At 39.6% G+C, this 22,138-nt stretch overlaps 1 protein-coding gene across 1 annotated transcript; it reads right to left on the bottom strand.

Annotated features, from left to right (window-relative positions):
- Window positions 1–15: 15 nt before the first annotated feature.
- tbx21 (T-box transcription factor 21) lies at window positions 16–19,961 on the bottom strand. The gene is made up of 6 exons (XM_038734915.1): window positions 19,116–19,961; window positions 9,692–9,846; window positions 6,493–6,614; window positions 5,902–6,060; window positions 5,137–5,198; window positions 16–4,830 (listed from the first exon to the last, which is right to left on the bottom strand). The coding sequence occupies exons 1-6, from the start codon at window positions 19,661–19,663 to the stop codon at window positions 4,011–4,013; spliced, it is 1,866 nt and encodes a 621-aa protein (XP_038590843.1). The 5' UTR covers window positions 19,664–19,961; the 3' UTR covers window positions 16–4,010.
- Between the last annotated feature and the right edge of the window lie 2,177 nt (window positions 19,962–22,138).

Below are 22,138 nucleotides of genomic sequence, written 5' to 3'. Positions count from 1 at the left end.
ATCAAAACAGACAGATTTGTCATGTGTAAGCTTTAATTTCAGGAATAAAAAAACAACATACAATACACAATTATGCCATCTTTAATAAATAACAGTTTTCCCCTTCAGAAATTGTCATCTCTTATTTGTTTATGCATCGCAATTTATAAGCTCTTAATGAAAGAGTCAAAGGAGTTATTATTGCTCCTTTGACACAAACAGTGCACGTGGATCACACACAAGAAATAACATGCTTGTTGCTTGACCTTGCGCAGTCTGTCTCCCTTATTCATGCCTCAATGTCTATATCATACAGTAAAATCTCTGGAAATACAGTTCCCACACACAGTCTTATTCTCTTACTAAGGGAAATGTGTGTTTAAGGGAAACACAGACTCATGGGAAATGGAGGTATTAGAGGTTAAACATCAGGCATTGGCTTGTAATAGCTGAGATATCCAGCAGGGGTCCTCCCTGAGGTGTCTGAAAGCATTTTCTGCTGCTGTTTGACGTGAGATCTTGCACTCCTGTAGGTGCAGGATCACTGAGTGAACCACATAACAAACCACCACGTAAAATAAATAACTGACACCGTCCACAGGCCAGTGATCACATGAGACTTTGCTCTCATTGTTTTTGCAATGCCCTCATTAATTCTAAACTAATTTACTTTCCTTTAATTGCACTTGAAACAAGAATTGTCCATTGTACACCTTCTTTAAGGTACATTAAAAAGCATCACCTTTTTGACCAGATGTCAACATAAACATTAAATAGCACATCTTTTGGAAATGTTACACAAGCAACATACATGTTTTTTCATCAGTTGATCATACAATATATATCCGTTCTGTTTTCAGCATAATATTAACACTTCATTAACATTTTACTTTGACATTTAAATGTTCAAGTAAAGGAGTGAACTGTCAAATAGTTTGTCCTTTTTGCATTTACACCATTGTTAAGACCATTTTGCCAAGTGATGCACATCTATATGCATCATGATTGTCTTTAAATTCCAGTGTAAATCCCAGTCATTATCCAATGCTTGTATAAAATCAGCTCAGAAAAGAGCTTAAATTTTGTCTTGACATGTGAAACCTTAGTAAGGCAAACATGGCCGTAGCCCTGGCTCTGTCCAAAGCTAACAAAACCCGCCTACCAGCACCTCTAAGCTCACACATTAACACTCTTACTTGTTTAAAAAGTACAAAAATGACTATTTGTGCTTTGATGAAGGGCTACATGCAGGGGTATTTTTTTAACGAGCTAGGTTAGCTGTTTCCCCCTGCTTCAAGTCTTTATGCTAAGCTAACGATCTCCTGGCTGAAGAGTGGCATCAATCTCATCTAAATGTCAAACTATATTCTTAGGTTGACTCTGAATGTCAATCTTTTGTTGTCTGGCTGTTCTCACTATAGTAGATAGATCTTTAAAATGAGAGCATAGTAAATATACAATAGTATATACAGTATAGACCACTGTTACTGTTTTCATCAGCTAATTTTGGGTATTTGTGCAGATTTATATTTAAATTCAGACATAAAAAAGTAAGTAATGGAAGTGGGAGTAATTTCATCTCTTCCTCAGAAAAGACTTCAGTAACCTTGCACTGCACCGAGTAAGTGCCTGTCTGTCGCCCCCAGTGTTGTCTGAGGCCATTAGCACACCTGGTGAGGAATGAGGAGCAGATCTCTGATCAGCGCCGACTGCAGCCTCACTCTTTGTTTCTGTCACCAGGCTCGGAGCCGGGCCTCTGTCAACCAGTGTCACAACATGATAGGCCCGAAGACTAGGGGGGAAATTCTGTGTCTGTCTGGTCACTTTGTGCTTCCTGTTCCTATCGTGACAGTGCCTCGTCTATTTACCTACAGGTGCATGTTGCCATTCTGATTGACCCACTTTTTATATGTCTGTAGCTGCACGTCTGCAGCACTGTTGCTCTGCTCCTACTGTATGGGAAGAAACCTCCAGGCAGCACCACAGCAGAAGAAACTCCAGGATTAGGTATTCTCAAACATACCTTCTGTAATTTAAACAACCAAATTTAACTTGACTCGTTGATTGGAGTCTAATCTCAATACTGCACTGTGGTCAACATTTTGTCCATGTAAAGTGTGTACGTGTGTGTATGTTTTAAGCTGTCACACTTCCCTCTGCCAATTTTCCAGTTACGTCGGAATTGATTGCTTTATCTGTGTGTAGTGACAGGAGCGTTTTCACATCGGCTGATTGTAGCAGGGGGCTGGGCCTTTGTTAAAATGAGGCCTGTTATCAAAGCAAGCAGCATCCAGCTGTCCTTGTTCACGCCTGGTGCTAATATGTAAGTGTTTTAAATAAGCTATACGTGTTTTTAAATGACCTGAACGCTTATGTTACAGAAGAGTTTGAGCTACACCTTAAAATGGGTTTTTGTGACAAATTAGTTTGACCACTGAATGTCTTTAACACAGCAGGGTTTTCTCACCAGTTCACATTATTTGCTCTACATCCACCTCTACTCCAGGAGCATTATTCTTCATCCATTAGTACTGCTGCATCCCTCCTTTGTCACATCTAGTAGTTTACAGACCTGATTCAGACCCAGAATTAGAAAAGTTAGATACTGAATATTACTACTTTTTGTGACATCCCAGTGGGTGGCAGTTCAAAACAGCTTGTTCAAAAGATTTGTGTCAAAAGGTTTGTGAAGTAAGTACTACCATCATGCTTTAATGCTGCCAGCATGCTTCATCGTAACTGCTTCTTGGGTGGTTGAAAAATTTCAGAACCCCCCCTACACCTTTACAACGTAAGTTACATCTGGCATACACACCCACTTCATGCTGTGATTGGCCAGCTGTGTGGAGGTGAGAAGGGAGCCAATTTGAATTTCTCACCAATAGCCATTTTTAAACAAAGAAAGATTTTGCATACCAGTATTTTGGGAGGACAGAATTGTCCCTATTAATATTTGAGCAAACTCATTCACTGCGTTGACCACTTTGCTCATTGAAAAGCTGTCGCATGCCATTGCAAATATTTGGTTTCAGATCACAGTAGTGCTGTTGTCATGATGTGTCCGAAAAGGCTTTTAGGGCTTGTGTTCATAATGCTTTTCTGCTACCGCTATATAGACACACACCCTTTTGTTGTTGTTATTTAGCCTTTTTGAGCCTCGGTTAAATCAATTAATTTTATTTAAGAAAAAAAAACAAAAACTGCCTCCTTGCAATTTTCAACAGCCTCCCTCAGCCACTTCATGCTGGTGGTTTCTGATTTACTTTACATTAACACACACACACACACACACACACATAAACAAACAGGTTGTCCTAGCTGAACAGAGCAAGTGTACTTCAGAGCATGTGCTTGCTAAGCTCTCTTAACCTCCTGACATTGGTTTGCTCAGACACAAAGACCCGCAACTCTCCTCCGTTGCCACTTGTGGGAGCTACTCTAAAAATATATTGGGGAGGAGAGTGTGTGAAATGTAATTTCTGTTTAGAATCATCAGGGGAAATGAACGTGACCATATTGTGAGAGTATGTGTGAATGGCTGAGGGTGAGAAGGAAGAGACAGAACAAGAGCAAGACAGAGCAAAAGAGACAGAGAGGGTGTTTGATGCAGTGAGAACAGACAATTCCTGCAGGCGTCTGTCAGCAAGAAGATATGCAGATCATTTTTTCTCCCCAAATCTCCAGATGTTTCAAAGGCTTAAGTCACAGGTCTGTTTGTCTGTATGGTGTTTATGTGACTTTAGGGCAGTCACAACCACTTCTGTTCAACACTAACTTTAACAGTAACCTTGAAAGTTCCTCCTGTAATCGTTTGACACTTTAAGAGGAGACTTTATAGACTGCGTGGACTGATGTGACAGTAGATGAGGCTGCATGTTCTGTTATGTGGTTCGGGTATTTGTCTGCAGCAAAAACAGAGACTGTTCCAGCCCTTAGTCATGACCTGACTGGACAGACCAATACGTGTCCATGAGGGCGGTGTGGGAAGACGCTGGGAGAGACTGTGGCAATTGCGGTGATGTGTGAGGTCATCAGTGGGTGTAATAGCCATAGTAATCTGCATCGCTGTTGGTGTCCTTCTCACAGACCTCTCCACTGCGCGGGGGTGGGGAGTTTTCAGTGCTGGACGTGTAGGGAGACACCCTCCTCTTTTTGTTGTCCCCCACACCGCCCTCAAACAGGCCTGAGTCAGCTGAGGCCGCTGATTTCACAGAGGGAGGTTCGAGCCAGGGGTCGTCTCCCACCACCTCCACAGTGTCTTTGGCCTTGTCCTGCAGCAGGGGTGACTGCAGAGGCTCTAGGAGCGAGGGAGGGTGCAGCCTGGGGTTGCCAGGTGATGTGGAAGAAGATGAGGAGGAAGAGGAGGATGATATGGGTCTAAACCAGCCCAGGCTGGGGCCAGGCTTGCTTGGGTGGCTGAGGTACTGAGGGGTGGGCCGGCTGGTGGTCCAGCCCGCTGAGGTGGCTCCTGATACAGACACGCTGGAAGATGCAAAAGGATGGTCTGGGTAGTAGCTGAGGGCATGGTGTGTGGATGTCTGCAAGGGGAAAGGCTTGTAGAAACCATTTCCAGAGAAGTCACCATCATAAGAGGAAGTGAAGTCGAGGCGATTGGGGGCCACACCCTGCTGAGGAGGCAGATACCAGCGGCTGTGAGGACCAGGGCTGGAGGATGGGTCTTTGTGCTGCTGACCCATACCAATAGGCTCGCGGCCATAGAAGCGGCTCTGGGGCAGGGGGCTCATGTACTGCTCAGAGAGGTAGCCTTGGGGGTAACAGCTCCCTGGCAGCAGCTGCTGGCTCTCTGTAGGGGAGGGGGTGAAGCGATCAGAGTCGGGAGGAGCGTACAGCCTAGGCAGGAGGAGGGGAAGCGAAGAGTGTGAGAAGAAAAGAAAAAAGAAGGTGTTATTTCCTGCCCAAACCTCAAACTATCTATCAAACATCTCACAGCCCCTCACACCCTTTCACTGCAGCCTGCTCGAGCAGCACAGTAATTGCATCTATTCCAATATTAAAAGGAACATTTAAGTACCAGCAGTGATCCAGTCTCACTATTAATGGTGATCAAATGCAAGGTTCACATAAAGATGTGTTCTTTACCCACTCTTTTTTTCTCAGTTTTAATATCGAAACAGCTTTTTTTTATAGATTACTTACGTGTCATAATTGTCGCGGAAACCTTTAGCGAAGGGGTTATGGTCTATTTTCAGCTGAGTGATCTGTGTAAGGAACAGGAGGAGGGCAATGAGAGAATGTAGGCATTGGAAAAAGAGAAGGAGTTAGCAACCATTAAGAGAAACAAGAGAGCAGAAAGAGAGGAGGTCACTGACTAATAATTAAAAGAAGAAAATATACCATTTCTTTTCTTGGCTTTGAAAGAGTTCATCGGTTGAACCACAGAGTGCGCAGACACATCTACTGTATATATTTATATGTCTATATCTATACATATATATAGATGTAGATATATATACACATATCTACAGTACTCAGGTCAGATAAGGTGAGATGACACATAGTTTAACTTATCTACTGTAATGCTATAGTAATGCTATTCTTGCAATGCAAATTAGTGTGTGTAACTATTGGATGCATGCATTAACCAAAGCTGAAACATGGCTCTGACATGAATCCTTGAACTCTAGACCTCATTATTGTAATAAAGTAACAGATCCATTCTGTTTGCTCCAAAACACAACAAAAATTAGGAAACAAGGTCAGTGGGAACACAATTTAAAATTTCATCTCAGGCTTTGTCCAAATCGGTTTGATTAAAAAGGAAGTAAATTATAAGTATATAAGAAAACTGACCTGGGTATGAACATAATTTGCAAGTAAAAGCAAGTTTTTTTTAAGGCTTCATGCCATTTAAAATCTATTTTTTACACACAAAACTACTTTCCTGTGATTAATGTGACTTACATCTGCGTTCTGATAAGCAGTGACAGCAATGAACTGAGTCTCCGGGAAGATGAAGGTCTGAGCTTTGGATGTGAGGAAGGGATCCTCAGAGCCGTCCTCTTTAACCTCCACAATATGAAGGCGAGGCTGGTACTTATGGAGAGACTGGAGCACTATCATCTGCAGAGGAGAGACAGGCCAGGAGAGGGTCAATGACAATCTAATATCTAGTATAATTACGCAATTTTTACGCCAAATTTTTTTTTTAAGACTGTATGCCTTTATCTTAAAGAAAACAGAGAATCAGACAGGAAATGTGAGGGCAGAGAGAGAGAACTAAGGTCCTTGGCCTGATTCAAACTGGAGATATGTGTGCAGATATATTATATAATTCTTAGAGCTCTGATGTGATGTGGAAAATGAAACAAACAAAAAAATTTATTTGTATATTTTAAAAGATTAATGCAACAGATGCTTTTAATGTGATGGCTGGATTTTGTTGTTGAAACAGTCTCAGTCACTGAAAACACACTTTTGCAAATACACAGACATGCAGAGATGGAAATGTGGGCAGACAAAAAGTCAAAAGCAGAGAACAGAAAGGGGCAGTACCTGTGCCACGTTATTGGTGCTGCCCTTGTTGTTGGTGAGCTTGAGTTTGCTGAAAGACACTTCTTGTCTCATCCAGTGAGCTCCTGTGTTGGGAGAGTCGGGGTGCATGTACATCCTGTTCCCTATAGATTGAAAAAGCACACCATGAGCATTATTTATAATTTATTTAGTAGTAAGTATTTCCCTTCCTATCATGCCTAGAAAATTACTAAAACCATTTTAATTATACTTTATCATGCATGAATCTAACATTAGCCATATCTAAAAACCTGCATGTTCATTCAAATGCTATAGATGGTCCATATAATACAATGTATGCAACCAGAGTGAAGTATGAGACAGAATGAATCCCCCATTAACACACATTTGTCAATTGAATCTCTCTGCTCATTCATTATCTTTTAGGTGAAAAGGAGATGAGGAGAGAAAAGACCAGTTTAGCTTTTAACTACTGCCGCTCTTGTTAGATTTATTGCAAAAAAATGTTTTGCAACCAACTTTTCACTGTATTCACAGCATAATGGACAGTTAAATAAATAAATATATATCATTCAACATGCAATATCAATAGCTGTAGATCTTGTGGATGTTACTGGTTGACAATATTTGTGCAAGGCCGAAAAAATAAATCACTTTTACGTGATTACTTAATAAGTGGGTGGGTGAGAAGCTACTGTAAAAGACATTCAAAAAATCATATTTTACATAAAAAACACTTCCTTGTTTGAAATAAGCAACTATTTTCTGCTAACAGGGATGAATTGTTTGTTTGTTCTTATTGCAGGATACAATCTCAGTGTCATGATTTTTCACAACGTTACCACAATGACCTGCTAACCTTCTACGAGCACACCACATAAGTGCAATATTAAATCTAATTGAGTAAAGTTGTTTCACCACAGTTTCCACAACAGTAGCACATCAACAGTCACCTTTTCACAACACCTGGCACATGTGTGACAACACCTTGTACTTTCTCTCATTTATATAATTGTGGTTAGTCTATCATCAATCACACAGAAAATGTCGTCTTGGTTTTTTTTTGTTCTTTTTTTTCTCCTATGGTGTGAACAGGAACAAATAATGAGCAAATGGAGTATAAGAGCACAGGGATTAAGAGACATGGATGGAAGCAGATTTCCAGGTTGTTTCCAGAAGTGCAAACTGGAAGGATAGAACAGTCAAATGCAATCAAATGTTTCTTTCCATGAACCCAAACAACTTCTTCCAAAAAAAAAGGAAAAATGGGGTTTTAAAATGAACACTTATATATTGGGGACAAGAGTGAAGGAAGGTGACCAATTTGAATAATTAGAGGGAGTTCAAATAGAAGACAAAACAAAGATGTTGTTAAAGTGGGACCAGGCATGTGAGCAATCTCACTCAAATTTTGTGTTCAGTGACCTTAAAGAAGCATCCCTTCATGATTTTTCAAAAGTTACCAATGGAGATACTGTATATGCTTTATTAAATTTAGAAGAATGGCTATAAATATTGTGTTTGATAAAGCTAATAAAGCAGTTGATGGACCAACATAACAAAAGTTCTTAAACTCTTCATTAAACTTGTACAGAGTTGCAGCCAATAGCTCATTCAAATATGCATTCTTCATGTATGGTTTACTCACTCCCTGCAGAATGTACGATAACGCTGCTGACTTCAACTACAGCAAAAGCAATATCTAAATGTCCACAAAAACCTCTATTACTTCTGCATGTAGGTTTGCTACAGTATTGCTAAATAAACCACTTCCTGAAGAGCTTCCATGTTGCACGCACTGAGCTAAAGACCTGCCTCCAGCTCATTGATTGACCACGGTTTATGCTTGATCATCAACAGAATTTACGATTGGAAGCACCAGGAAGAAATGTGAGAATGCACTTTTTTGTCCTTCATGGACTATGCCTTCTGAGGGTAAGTGTCTTAAATAAAAAAAATATAATATTTGGGCTATGTATTCTTTAAAAAGATTGGGAAACAATGTGAGCAACTTTGCATATTGGCCAGTCCAAGTAGCAGGAAAAGGTGGCTCTCTAAATTCAATAAACTGCATGTTCTACTAATCATCACTTCAAATCATAGGACACAAAATGAGGGAAAGAGGAAAAAGATGTAAGCAGGAGACACTTTAAATCAGTGGCTGAAGAAGTACTCAGATCTTTTACTTTAGTAAAAATAGCAATCCCACAGTGAAAAAAATACTTTGTTACAAGTCATGCATTCAAAATGTTTTTGAGTGAAAATACAAAAGTATTAAAATGCACTTAAAGTCGGGGCACAAGAGGTGGAGCTAATCAGAAGGTCGGCGGTTCGATCAGTCTGCATATCTTAGTGTCCTTAGGCAAGATTCTGAACCCCAAATTGCGACCCAATGGCTGTGCCGTTGGCGTGTGAGTGTGTGTGAATTTAGTTTCTGTTTCTAATGAGCAGTTGGCACCTTGCACGGTAGCCTCTGCAACCAGTAGCCTGCATGAATGTGTGTAAATCGGGTGAATGTGCTTTGAGAGTAGGAAGGTGCTACTTAATGTTTTTATTTATTGTTGCAGCTGGTAAAGATGGGACTTATATTAACAACTTTATGTGCAGCTGGGTACAACATTTGCTTCTAAAATATAGTGGAGTAGATGTTTAAATTGTAAATAGAAATACTGTAGGCCTACGTAGTTACTTTCCATCACTGCTTTTTATATCTGCTCTCTAATCTTTTCCGTTGTTGAGATGGTTGTATTCAGTTTAGTTTATAAATAAAACTTGCTTTTGGAACACAGTCCAAATCAATTTTAGTTATTAAAATAATGTAAATCAGTACTTTTAAAGTAATTTTCTAATACCCACTGTAGCACTCTTTAGTTTTAGTGTAGGGCTTCTCAAAGCCCAGGGATCCCCAGCAAAAAGGGATATTTTCACTATAATTCTATCTGTAAGTAACACAATGACAGACTGTGTGACTATTTTGGTCACGGTTTCATATAAACTTTCTATAATAAAAAATAAAAGTAAAAAATCTTATCAGATGGGGCTCTGTGGTCTAATTTCTGTGTGTTTAGAGGTCCTTGGTGTGAAAATGTTTTTGAACCACTGTTAGTGTATTTGAATGTAAATTATGTTCTGTGATCATGGAAATGTTTCAGCAGCAATAGAAAAAGAAAATATTATCCATTACTTTGGTTTTTATTATGTGTTATGATTTGAAATGTACCTGGCATGTTACCCTCCGCTTTCCCACACTGGACCCACTTGCCGCCCTGGTACCTCCAGTGGTGCTGATCAGCCAGAACCACGTCCACATAGACGTTATAGTGGGCAGAAGGATCCAGAACACTAATGTTGAAGCTCAGGAAGGGGAACATCCTCCTAGATAAGCACACAGGGTAAAACATGGTTAATCATTGTTTAAGTATTTTTTTTTTCTGCATATATCTATACTCTTTTGAAACTGCAAAGAAAAACATCCTCATATGGCTGAAAAGTTTCTTTCAATTTCGTGTTTATAAGAGTTAGCAGTTTTTAAATGCAGTACAAACAACTGATGTACTGAAACTGTAAACAGATGAGGAACAGATTAAATTTGTGGCAGCAGAAAAATAACAAATGCTGAAAGTATATGTGCTTATCTGGGGATATAAATTCATGTATGAGTACTACCTAGATGATTTGACCTATATAGTGTGTAATACTTTATAAAGTATAAATTAGTAAAGTGCTATTGATGAACACAGACTTTTTCTAGACTATAAAGGTTAATTTATCCAGTTTGTCTCAGGGTGAGTTCTCTCTTCCCCCAACCAACTGCATATTTCTAAGACGGGAAACATTTCCAAAAAAAAAATAAAAAATTAAAGTCATACTTCATATCAAATACAAAAAGAATCAATTGGTGTGAATGAAGATATTACAAGAGCTCTTTAAATTCAATAATGTATGGAAGTAAGACAATTCTGTGATTCCTATTTGGACCTCATGACTTCAAGACGCTTCCTGAAGAATCAAGAGTAGTTGTAATGGACGAGAAGAGGAGGGGATGGCTGACGGGGGGGATGAGTGTAGGTGAATATTTAATGCTGCTGTTAATAAAAGATGCCCCAGGAGCTGCTCCTGATTGCTGGAGCTTTACATATTGAACTTATTTTGATCACACAAGGCTGCAGTGAGACGAGGTAACCGGGAGGTCAGGGCTTCCCTGGGCACCACAGCCCAGGGGTGGTTTCATCGAAAGAAAAAGGTACATATAAAACATGAAGACATAAAACCACAAACTCACAGATACTGACAGTCTACAGTGGCATATTCATGTATACTCTAAACATTGCATGTAGTGTTGACAAAGGAGCACTTACTGCCTCAGGATTACTAACCCTGCATAGAAGGTCCCATTTTACATTAAACAGCGTACAGCTCTGTAAACACATCACCATATGAATGTGAAAATGAAAATGAAAATTTTGACAGTTTTTAAACACAGCTGCATCATCTTGCAGTAATTACATTTAGGAAATATTTCACAAAAAGCTAAAAATGTCAATGTGTTGGTCATGCTCATAGACTGTATAAAAGAAATGGACGTCAACCATTGTTTTGTTTAAAGCCTCAGGTTTGGCATTTTGGCAATTGACATCTTGGGTTTTTTGCAACTAACAGTGACCATATTTGGACGAGAGGAGGGTGGAGCCAGCTGGCTTGTTTAGTAAGGTGAATCTGTAATTTACTTTAACTGTGATATTAACTGCAAAAAAGGAACAGCAGACCACAGACAAATTGCAACCAAATGCTATCAAAACATTTCTAGGCAACCAAAATGTTACAGTTATCTATTTTACTCTAAATGGGACCATAATTTATAAAATGCACATCTAGTAATTGAGACCATATTCTCCTTAGGAAAGTGTTTACTCAGGTAATAAATTAAGTCATAAGTAGGGTGATTTTGTCATAGACTCCAATGCAAACAGATTTATTTTTGCAACCAGTGAAGTCGCCCCCTGCTGACCTTTAGAAAGAAATGTTTATGGCACTTCCTTATTGGCTTCACTTTTCAGACCTGGAGGTCCCGCACTGCAGTCTGGGTCAATATGAAATCACCAGTGGGTAGTTGGTGCGACATTTTGCACAGCTGTTTTACATGGGCCAACAGCACCTGAGGCTGTGGAGCATTTGTAATGAGTGATGGGCGTTCCTTTAATTAGATCAATGTGAAAAGTGTTTGAGTTTTATTTTAAACTGCACGACCTGCCTGGAAAATGTTTGCAGCATAACTCCTTGTTTTTAAATTGAGGTTGAATAAAAGCGCATTGTTATTTTTAAATGTTTTCTTTTAATACAAATGAATTGAAGGAATTTAGAAGTATGGAAGCCATTACTGTGTTTTATACGCTGCATGGCTTAAATTAGTCACAGAAGAGTGCAAAGACTGTACACAAAAAGGAAAAAAATATGTCTTTTTCAGAAACGCCCTCTTCTTTTCTTTTTTCTAAAACACTGTGGTGTGGGTGGAACAAATAGATAAGATCTTAAGTCTACAGTTTATGATCCCCCGCTACAAATACACTAAAGCACAGTGCTCTTGGTCAAAAACAAAGGTTAACCTTACAATAATTATTCAGTCTGAAACCCATAAAGCAATTGTAGAAGAGACAATCCTACATTTTGGCTGTGAAGTTTAGGTAAACAACAAAAACGGTTATCTGGATGGAAATTTATCTCATTTAAATTCAGTGTGTCCTCCCTGAAGCAGTTTGGCCATTTAGTGGTGTGAAAACAAGTGAGGTGTGTAAAGAGACAATGAGTTCGAGGCTACTGTTAGCAAGCTAGGGGGACACCTGGAGGGCCCATCATTGTTGATGAGGATGTACGGCAAAAAACACTTTATTCAATTTCATTAAAAATATATTTCCCCAACACAATGACTTCATGAAGTTTCATGCAGGATAGGACAAATGTTGTTATTAAGTGCTGTCATTATTTCTACAAGAGCTCATGGTGACACTAGGTGTTAATACCCAGCCCCACACTTAGAAATGTATTAATGCTGCTCTGTATTAATATTCTTTACACTATATATTAGCATTATTAAAATGAAGAAATTGGATGGCAAATGTCAACAATTGCTTGTAAATGTTTGCATTAATTTAAAAAAAAAAATGTTTCTTTGAATTTTGAAGCTCCACAAGTCAGACTTTTCAAGAATGTATGTGATGAAACATTTACATGGTCAAATATATTCTGGATTGTGTCTTTAAATGGTGAATGCATGTGGACTGAGCACACACACACACACACACAAGCACATACACACTCTTCTTACCCTTCATTGGTAAGACAAAACCCTGTCATGAGCGTCCCAGTTGGGTCTTTCTGGCTACGCGGGGAGAACAATCAATCATAGTTCTCGGGTGAAACTAAATAGCGGCAGCAGCTCTTTGGAGGCTCGCAAAGAACAGGTGAAAGGGCTCTTCTTCCACTGCAGTGTTTAATACAAGTGAAAAAAGAAACTCAGTCATTCAGCATATGAATGGATCAATCCACCAACACGGTTTGAGAGCAATCTAGAAAGTAGATAGGTAGTTATCGTTTTTGCTACGCTGATATTGTCAATTCACCTATACTAGAGCCTTTTATAGGAAATCAGAACTCAGCAAGGGGAGAAACCATAGAAAACACAACACAGGGGTATTTGCATGCGGGGGCGTCTACGTAAAGAGTTAACCCGAGAGACGCTGAAAACACAAAACACATGTTAGCGTGCAGGTATTGTCAGTGTGGTGGCGGGATGGTAATGAAGTGTACAGTAGTTCTGCTGCTTTCTGACTACAGTTTGACAGTTACAACCACAAGTAACACAGCTCTCTCTGTTGCATTTCAGAAAGTGCTTTTGCAGTAGATGGATACACAAATACATGCTTACTTCGACACAAGTGGGAATCAAACCTGCAGCTATGCACCTACCAGACAGACTCCCTAACCAACCTGCCAGTGTGCCACTCTGATTCATTGGAAACTTGACAGTAATGACAAACGGCTGGCGCTCCCTCAGCCTGATCCAGGAGTACACGCACATGAATACTCATAACAATAGTCTTTTTTTCTGACAAAATACCATAGAAACAGAAAAATGTGGTGAACCAGCCAGTAAAACAGAGACAGTACCGCTGGTGGTGACATTTTAAAAAATCAAAATAAACTGTGTGGATGTTGGGGAGAGAGGAAGGGGGAGGAGGTTGGGTTTGTGTAGACAGAGGGCGCAGGAGGGGAAACCGCGGGGGGGAAACGGAGGTTAGAGAAAGGGAAAAGGAAAGAGCAGAGGGTGGAGTGAAGGGAGGGTGGGGTGGAGGGTTTGTCCTGGGGATGCATGGCAGAAGCTTGAGAGGAGAAGAGGAACTGGATATTCACCGGGGAGAGGACTTTTCTACATGAGCGCGCTGCACCCGCTGATTCATCCGGACAGGAGTTCAGGTCCAGTTTTTGTCACCGTGTGTACGCCTGATCATCTGTGACGAAAACATGCCAGTCTACAGCTGCTGCCGGACACAAGCACTCTTGCAACACAGACTCTCTTGCATCTGTATTGACTTGAATGACTAGACATGTTAAAATTTAAATTTTGTAGTGTAGTATGTCATCTGATGCTTCATACCTCATAAATGATAAGGCTGGTGTTATTCTTTATTTTTCTAATCGTCAACAAATCCAATGAAAATACCAAAACCAAAAATGTTTTACTCTGTTTCTCACTACTTTCAGACATCTCTACATTGTCTATGACATGTTAAATGTTTAGGTCCCAAATATATATCAGTAATTTCCTTAAACAGCTGCTCACTGTAGAATTTAGCAAATGCTACTCAGACAGGAGGAAATGGTGCATGGTGCATTTGTTGGAGACTATTTTCATCAGTGGATTAACACATTTGTTGCTCTAGTTAGTATTTCCGGCAGCAGGACAGTGTATGTGGGATTGAGTCAAAATAAACTACAGTGTGTGTGTTCATGGTGTTGAAGAAACATGTCACCCAGTGCAGCATTGTGGCTCACTGATGTGTGAACAGTTTTGGACAACAATGGAGCTATTTTGCACAGAGGGAGAAGATATATCAGGCTTTGGACACACACACAATACTTGTTAGTAGTTTTGTTTTGTTAGTTTTGGTATTTTCATGGGATTTGTTGAAAAAAACTCATATTCAAGAAAACAGGCACATTTGGCTAACAAATTACCAGTATCTTTTTCAGTTCCCTCAGTGTTTTTGTTAACCCTCTCAATAAAAACGTTGAGGCCAGCAGGGATTGGCCTGCGGCTCAAAAAGAGGTGAACTCAACCACTAAAGTTATTAGAAGAGCTTATTTATACGGTAAAAAGGAAGCACTTGTTTAGCTATCTGAAAATATTGGCACTAGATGTTTCTGCGAAAAGCTGCATATGCACACATTAACAGCTGAACAGGAAGTGACTACTCATACTGTCAAAACCTTGAAATAGCCCACTTCTGCTTTCAGACAGAGTGAGGTAAAGATAACTAATACACAAGACCTTCCAAACATTCCTTAAAACGACACCTTGCCGTGCTTGTGATGAGAAATTGCATTCTTAAATTTGTTCTTTGACGTGATAATTAACATGCATAACATTACTGTATTACGTTGTGTTGAAATGTCTGTAGCCAGACACAACAGACAAGATGCCCACTCTAATTTCCTTGGTGCTGTGAAGTGATAATTTCCCTAAATGTGACAGACCTACTTTGGAAAGAAACTTGATTATTCAATGAGTATAAATGCAGATGATGTTTTAAGCAGCTGCAGTCCATTAAAAACACTACATTTAAAACTTTGACTATGTACTACTAAATATATTAGCAGAATAAAAGTGTCAATATATAGCATGATAATTCTGCTTTTCTGCTAAGAGGGAACTTAATCTTCAGCTAGTAATAGCAGTACCTTGTATTAAGTACCTACAGTACTATTCTTGGGAGCAGATTAAATCAAAGGATTATTTCCTCTGTGAAAAACTACCAGACATCAGACTGATACATGTTACAATGTGGAGTCGGTGGAGCAGAGAGAGCAGATGAGCATGCTTCCTCCAAGACTAAAGTGTAGCTCTGCATTATTTCCCTGAAAGGTCTTTGTATGTTAAGAACTTGAGTCATTCTTACCTCCTTCCTAGAACACATGCACTGTACTGGTCAAGCAGAACTTTGTTAACATGATTTGTGAGTCAGTAATAATCTTTAGATCTTCTAGGAAAAACGTTTAGTTTGGACAACATTATTAAATCAATTAATATTCAATTGTTATTTCCAGAAAAAAGTCCCCCTTAAATGAATGCGCTTCTTGGAAACCACAGTAGGGAAAAGTTTGTCTTCCTGACTCATATCTAAACGAACACACAGGTGTAGGAACAGCACATTGGACAGATGAAAAGACAGATGAAAGAGGAAAAAAGCTTCACTTTCTCTTTTCAGTTTTAGTCACTTAATTCTGAAAATCCCATTATTTTGCATCTAAAAAGCCTCTTTCTGCTTTTTCTTAATTCATTGGTTTCAACCTCATGGATAACAGAAAATGACGCCATGTTTAAATCGACCCATCCTCGTGTAGTCTCGATGAACTTTGCCTTGATAATGAGTCAAACACAGGCTGAGCAGGGCCTGAAATGGCATCAACGTGGTGACCTGAGATTAGTTCATGAGAATTGCAGATGAATTCGCCTCCCCTTTGCTACAGCCCATGAAAATGCCTCTAGATTTCAAAGCCCAGGTGTGATATATGAGCAAAACTTCTGAGAGATCTGTCGGGCTGCACACCAAGCGTCTAGTGCAGGCTGAAGAAAGTAGAAAAAAAAAGAGAATCTAGTCTTTTACTTCCTGAACTTCAAAGGTGCCTCACCTCCTCAGCGTGGCTATCTAAAGCCTCAGTGGTGTTTGACCCATCTCTATACTTTTCTCTAGAGTTTCTTTCACCCTTTCTCCTATAGATACCAGGGTTTTGATTAACATTGCAGACCCTCAGACTTCTCTCTAAAATCATAGCAAAATTATTGTGGGAGCCTGAACCCAAGATGAAATTTTAAGAAGGCTTTCGCTAGTGATATTGAAAAAACTACATCTCTGCTCAACTTCTCCAGAATCTTGCAGTAGTTTTTGTTATGCTTTTAAAAAGTCTCTTCATCACTTACTGTGCTGGATGCTTGCAGGTCTACATGTGAGGGAGGGAGTTAAGATAAAAGGCAACATTATCATCATCAGGATTTGAATTTTTCGTTAAATGAGGTTTGTGGTTTTTGCACAACATGAAATTTGCTTTTTGTCTCATGTGGAAGGATAACACCTCTGCGCCCATTTTCACGGATCCTTTTGTTATTGCGGGTAGAATTTACACTTTTGTGCAGAAAAGTCTAGCAAGTGTGTGTGCGTTTGAGTGCTAGCTTTCCTTTGCCGTGGCAGCAGTGACAATAACATGTTAATATAAAACTATATAACAAACTATAAAACTCTCTCTCTATATATTCAGTATTTTAATTACATGATCTGATAGATAATAGGTACTGACCACAGTCTGTATTTCTACAGAGCAATCTGCCAGGACTAGTTATGTCAAATGCTAGAAGGCACACGCACAGACACACACACACACACACACACACACACACACACACACACACACAGGAGCATAATATATTTGAGACACAAACTACCTGAAACTTTCTTTGTTTTCACAAAACCTCACTCACAAATTCTACACACACCCAAACCAAATAACTAATATTGTTGACATCCGGTGAAGTATGGAACAGAGAATCTTTTGTTCAAGTTTAAAAGAAAAATAAAGAAAATGTAAAGAAATTATTTTAAGAAACTACTTCAAAGAAAAATGCAATTTACATGCACCAAAATAGCTCTGAGAGCAGGTACAGCTGTGAACCAGAAAGTAAAGAAAGCATGCAGGTCAAAGTGGAATATTTTGCCAGACTGTAACTTGCAGCCGGCAAATTTAAATTCTTGCTCTAAAACTGTGAATCCTCCTGGTTTTAAAACTAAAAAAAAGCAAAACACAAAAAAAGTGTGGCAAAACAGCAAAAAGTTTTTAAAAGGAATATGAGATTATTTTGAATTATAAATTAAAATAAATTTACTTAGACCTAATTAAAACAATGTGCAGGTTCCGCTGACAAGCAGTGAAGCCATTGGAAATATCAGTGTCCAATTATGTGACAGCGCGCTGGTTTTCTGTGCACATATCCGAGCCATGAGAAACCTATGGCCTGAAACCTTCTGTCAAACACAAGTGTCGCACATTAGTGAATTAATCCTCATCGACGTGACTGCATCTTAATGCTCGGTGACCCCTCAGAGAGGCCCGGCAGCGCAGTCTCTTCCCCTCACAGGTCAGGAGCTCTGAGACCTGCCTCAGAAACGCTTTTACGTGTGTTTTTTAAAATCTCAATTTCAATATTATCGTCGATGTCGCTTTTGAGGTTTATTTCTCACTTTATCACTCTGTCCTTTTAAACACCCTTTCAGTCTGAGCAGAGATAAGACATCTAAAATTGTTAGATTTGGCACTGATTTGAGTTTGTGGAGCCTATAAATGTTTAAAATCACAGGACGAGAGAGAGAGCTGTTTTTCCAAATTTTTCGAGAATATAAAATATTTAATAGGCTACCTTTGGGGAAAGTAATTACACGGGTAGTGTAGCGAAGTGGGACTAAGAAGTAACAAAAAGCACGTTAATCACTACAAAGAAGTGAATTTTTAAGTGATTACTCTCCTTTGTGGGATTAAATCCCTGCTGTGTTAAAGTGAATGGACCCCTGTGACTTTAGAGGTCAAGCAGTGGAGTCAAGATATTTTCTAGCAACTCAGCCTGCAACTGATATTAGCTCCACAATTTCTCTAGCTCCTGAACAACTTTTGCCCAAAGCAAAATTTGATGTGTTCCAATTTGTACAAAAGAAAAAGCGTGAAAGGGCATATAGGCCAATTGGAGTTTACTGAGAAAAATATGTTTGTTTGTTAGGCCAATTAAAGTATTTTTAATTCTACAGCACCATCCTAGAGATACATTTCAAATACATTGCCAAGTATATTATGCATATTCTACCCTGTTTAATTTCTATTCATACCCTAATGAATAAGCTAAACTCAGCTTTTGAACAAAAGCAGTGTAACGACATGTGGTTCAGAGGTCATTCTCCACAGTCTCCGACTAAAAACCCCAGGGTGCCAACACCTCAGTCACCTGACCAGTGATGTGTTCCTGTAGTAAACAGGAGCTGAAACAAAAGTCAACTATGACCTCCAATAGGTGGCTGTCACGGCAAGGCTGCATGACAGGGGCATAACGTGCTTTTAGTTCTCAGAAAACCTTTCTTTTAAGGTAAATCATAGCTGGTTACTGTGATGTAGCGGTGCATGCTCCTCATTAAGCTAAGGCTGTTGTGAGTAAATTAGAAAGAGTAAAACCAAGAGGGCAGCGGTGCGTAATTATGTATTTCTCTAACAGTTTCCCTGCTAAAACCTTTCGTGGGAAGCCATATTAATAATCAGAACGGTAATAAATAACCAATTTTTATTATTGTGTGGAAAAATAAGTGAGAATTTTTGGAGTTGTCAGTCTGACTTACCTCCCCTGTTTGGTGATTATCATCTCGGTTTGGAACTTGTGGAACTTGGCCCATAGGGGATAGTTATTGAGCAGAGCCTGAGTCTTCCCGCACACCTGTAGCCCAGGTAAAGGGTAGAGAGGCGGCCGCTGGTAGCCGTGCTGAAAACTCCCCGGGTAATTCTCCGGAGAAGGAGAGTACAAGTCTTTACCGCCTGAAGGAAACCCGTCTCCTGTCGTCGGGATGAAACCCTGCACAGCTCCACTTCTTGGCGGCGACCGCACGCCGCCGTACGGACAACTGCTGAGGGTCTGTGCGTAAAACCTCCCGGGCTGCGCTCCGTACCCTCCCACCGCCTGGTCTGAGTGGTACGGCAGAGCCAGAGCGTCCTGTCCGCTTTGAACAGAGTCTGGGTAGTAAAACCTCGCGTCCTGAATCCCCATTTTAAACTCGGCTAGATCCTTGCCGCCGCGGTGGAGGTGACTGCTGATGTCGGTGTTCTTCCCGAAAGTTTGCGTTTCAGTCCCATTCAACATGCTGAGGTAAAGGTTGCCACCTATGCCGCCCATTTGCAGCCCCGCTCCCGGTCTGTGCGTAATGTCATACGGCTCCGCTCTTGCGTCCAGTTGAATAGGTGCATGTACAATAAAAAAACAAAACAAACACAAAACAGCAGAGTTTGGACTGTTATCCTCCCCTACTACTCACAGCGCACTGCCATGCCACAAACTTTAAAATTCCGTATCTCGGTCGGTCAGAGATTATAATGTAAGATATAAAACATCCCTCACTCGGTGTCATTAGACTAGTGAGACATATAAACTTTTTTTAATTACCAGAATAGGTGATTGTCTGGTCGCTACTAGTGACTCAAATACACGCTCCGTTTTCTATCCTATGATATATACATTTTATAAGTGGTCATATTTTGGAGGTGTGTCTGATGGAGACGCAAGACGTGATAGGCTCCACTTATGAAAGAGCCTTCCCCCCATCGGAGAGTTAAGTGAACACAAATCACACTCACTGCAGTTTGAAATAAAGGGACTGTAATTGCCTTGATATATTTTAGAAGGATTTGAAATATAGACACGACAGGAACGTTTTAAAATGACAGTACAGGAAATAATATTTACTAAAAATAACTGTAGAATAATTATTAGGCTCTTATAGAATTACAATTACATTATAATTACTATTAAATGTCACAAACTCCCTACTGGGAATATTCTTATGCATTTTCGTTAAGGGTTGATCTGGGTACATGAATAAGTGATGTTATGAAATTGTTTTTATGGTCGACAACCAAAATGTTTTAATGATGACCTGCAAGCGAGTGAATTCAAACTAAAGACAAAATAGTTAATTAAAACCGTAATTAATTAGGCAAATAATGTAATCGTAGTACTGTAAGCAATAAGTAACAGAATGTGTGTCTTATGCATGAAATTCACTTTACAATTTACTAATAAACTAGAATATAGCGCTTTGGTTTTATTCATTTCCTCCAGATCAAACGATTCTTTATCTGTATTTTTTTTTCTTTCTGTGATTATTAATTAGCTTATGGCTGTTTATTTTTTATCTAAATGACTCCTTTTTGCTGTACTGTCAGTCTTGAAACACTTTTGACACTTTCTCCACCTACAGTTACCTTATTGGATTTCTTGTTGTTTAGTTAATTAAATAAAACATCTTTACTTCTTCTGCGTCATGGGTTATTTTCAGACCGTTTCCATGAAATCAACGAGTTTTTACTCTAGCTGTTCAGCAGTTGACAGGTTGCATCATCAGCACGATTTTGTTTTCATTTTCCATTTGAATCATGAAAGGCTTAAACAAACTGTATAACCTGACTGTATGTCCATATTTTAAATGGGTTTGATGACGTGAAAGACTATTAGCCTACAGTTGTTATTGGCTAGTGTCGCAAAATGGAAATGAATCCAAAATATATTAATTGTAATTTATAAATATAATTTAAGGAAATAAAAACTCCACTTTTCTAAAATTATAATTATTTGCTTTCTTTTAATTGTTAATGAAAATCAACTAAAAAACACATCTATCTTCAGATTTCCATGTCAGTATTAGTTAATATTAAAATACATTGTCATATGTGTCTATACAGAGTAGACAAAACATGTTCATTTAGGTTTCTTTAGGAGGACCACATCTCTTAACAGAGGAGTTATTGAGTACAGGTCCCATGATCACAACAGATATTGGGAGAAGAAGGTTGAAATTTCCTTTAAGGCTTGAAATGATTTTATTCCCAGCACAGGCCTGTGTTAGGCCAAGAATATGAGCATGTTCAGATGGGTCTTATATAGAATATAGTTTATTTTTGTCCTGCTTGATGTTTGAACAAGTTGGTATTTGTGGCAGCCTCCAAAAGCATCAGGTAAGGTTTCAGTCCCAGTCAAATATGCAAATTTAACTTTCACAAATGTTTCTTGTGATTGTCAAAGTGTCCCTTTACGCTGTCATACAGTATGTAACCAATCACAAATCATTTTGCTCAATGTCTGAAACAGAAAGTGGTTTGTCACACAGCAGCATTCTTTAAGACCTTTTAGTGGCTTGTTTGGCCGTCACAGGTCGGCCAGCCTGGACGGAGAATCAGCTTCATAAACACAGGTGAAAGAGATAACCCTCAGGTATTAACAGCTGCACGTGTGTGACCATACACACGCATTAATAGATGAAAGGTATGACACAGTTATCCCCCTTGACACTGCCACTGCTCTAATCCCACTTTGTGCATCTCTCCTAGCAAGGTGAGCTCATAAGGGCACAGGCTGAAGTCATCAGTGTTGACACGGGTGGCGAGAGGGCCACGGTGTGAGCGACACCACGGACGCCACGGCCAGCCAGGCATGTCCACCCCACCCCCATCATTGCCCTCTTCCCTCGGGCAGGAGTCACCACTTCCTCTCCCTGCTTCCGGCGAGAGCCCCCAGGATATCACCTTGTGAAGCACAATCAGCTTTCATTTTCTCCTGGAAGTGTTATTAGCAGGTTAGGCAGCTCTCATGTGCACA

Source organism: Micropterus salmoides, unplaced genomic scaffold, assembly GCF_014851395.1.
Source record: "Micropterus salmoides isolate LMB-PRFRI ecotype aquatic unplaced genomic scaffold, ASM1485139v1 Ms_hic_scaffold_21, whole genome shotgun sequence".
In the NCBI taxonomy this organism is placed as follows: domain Eukaryota; kingdom Metazoa; phylum Chordata; class Actinopteri; order Centrarchiformes; family Centrarchidae; genus Micropterus; species Micropterus salmoides.
The sequence above is the reverse complement of the archived record's forward strand: the minus strand, read 5'-3'. Positions and strand labels throughout refer to the sequence as shown.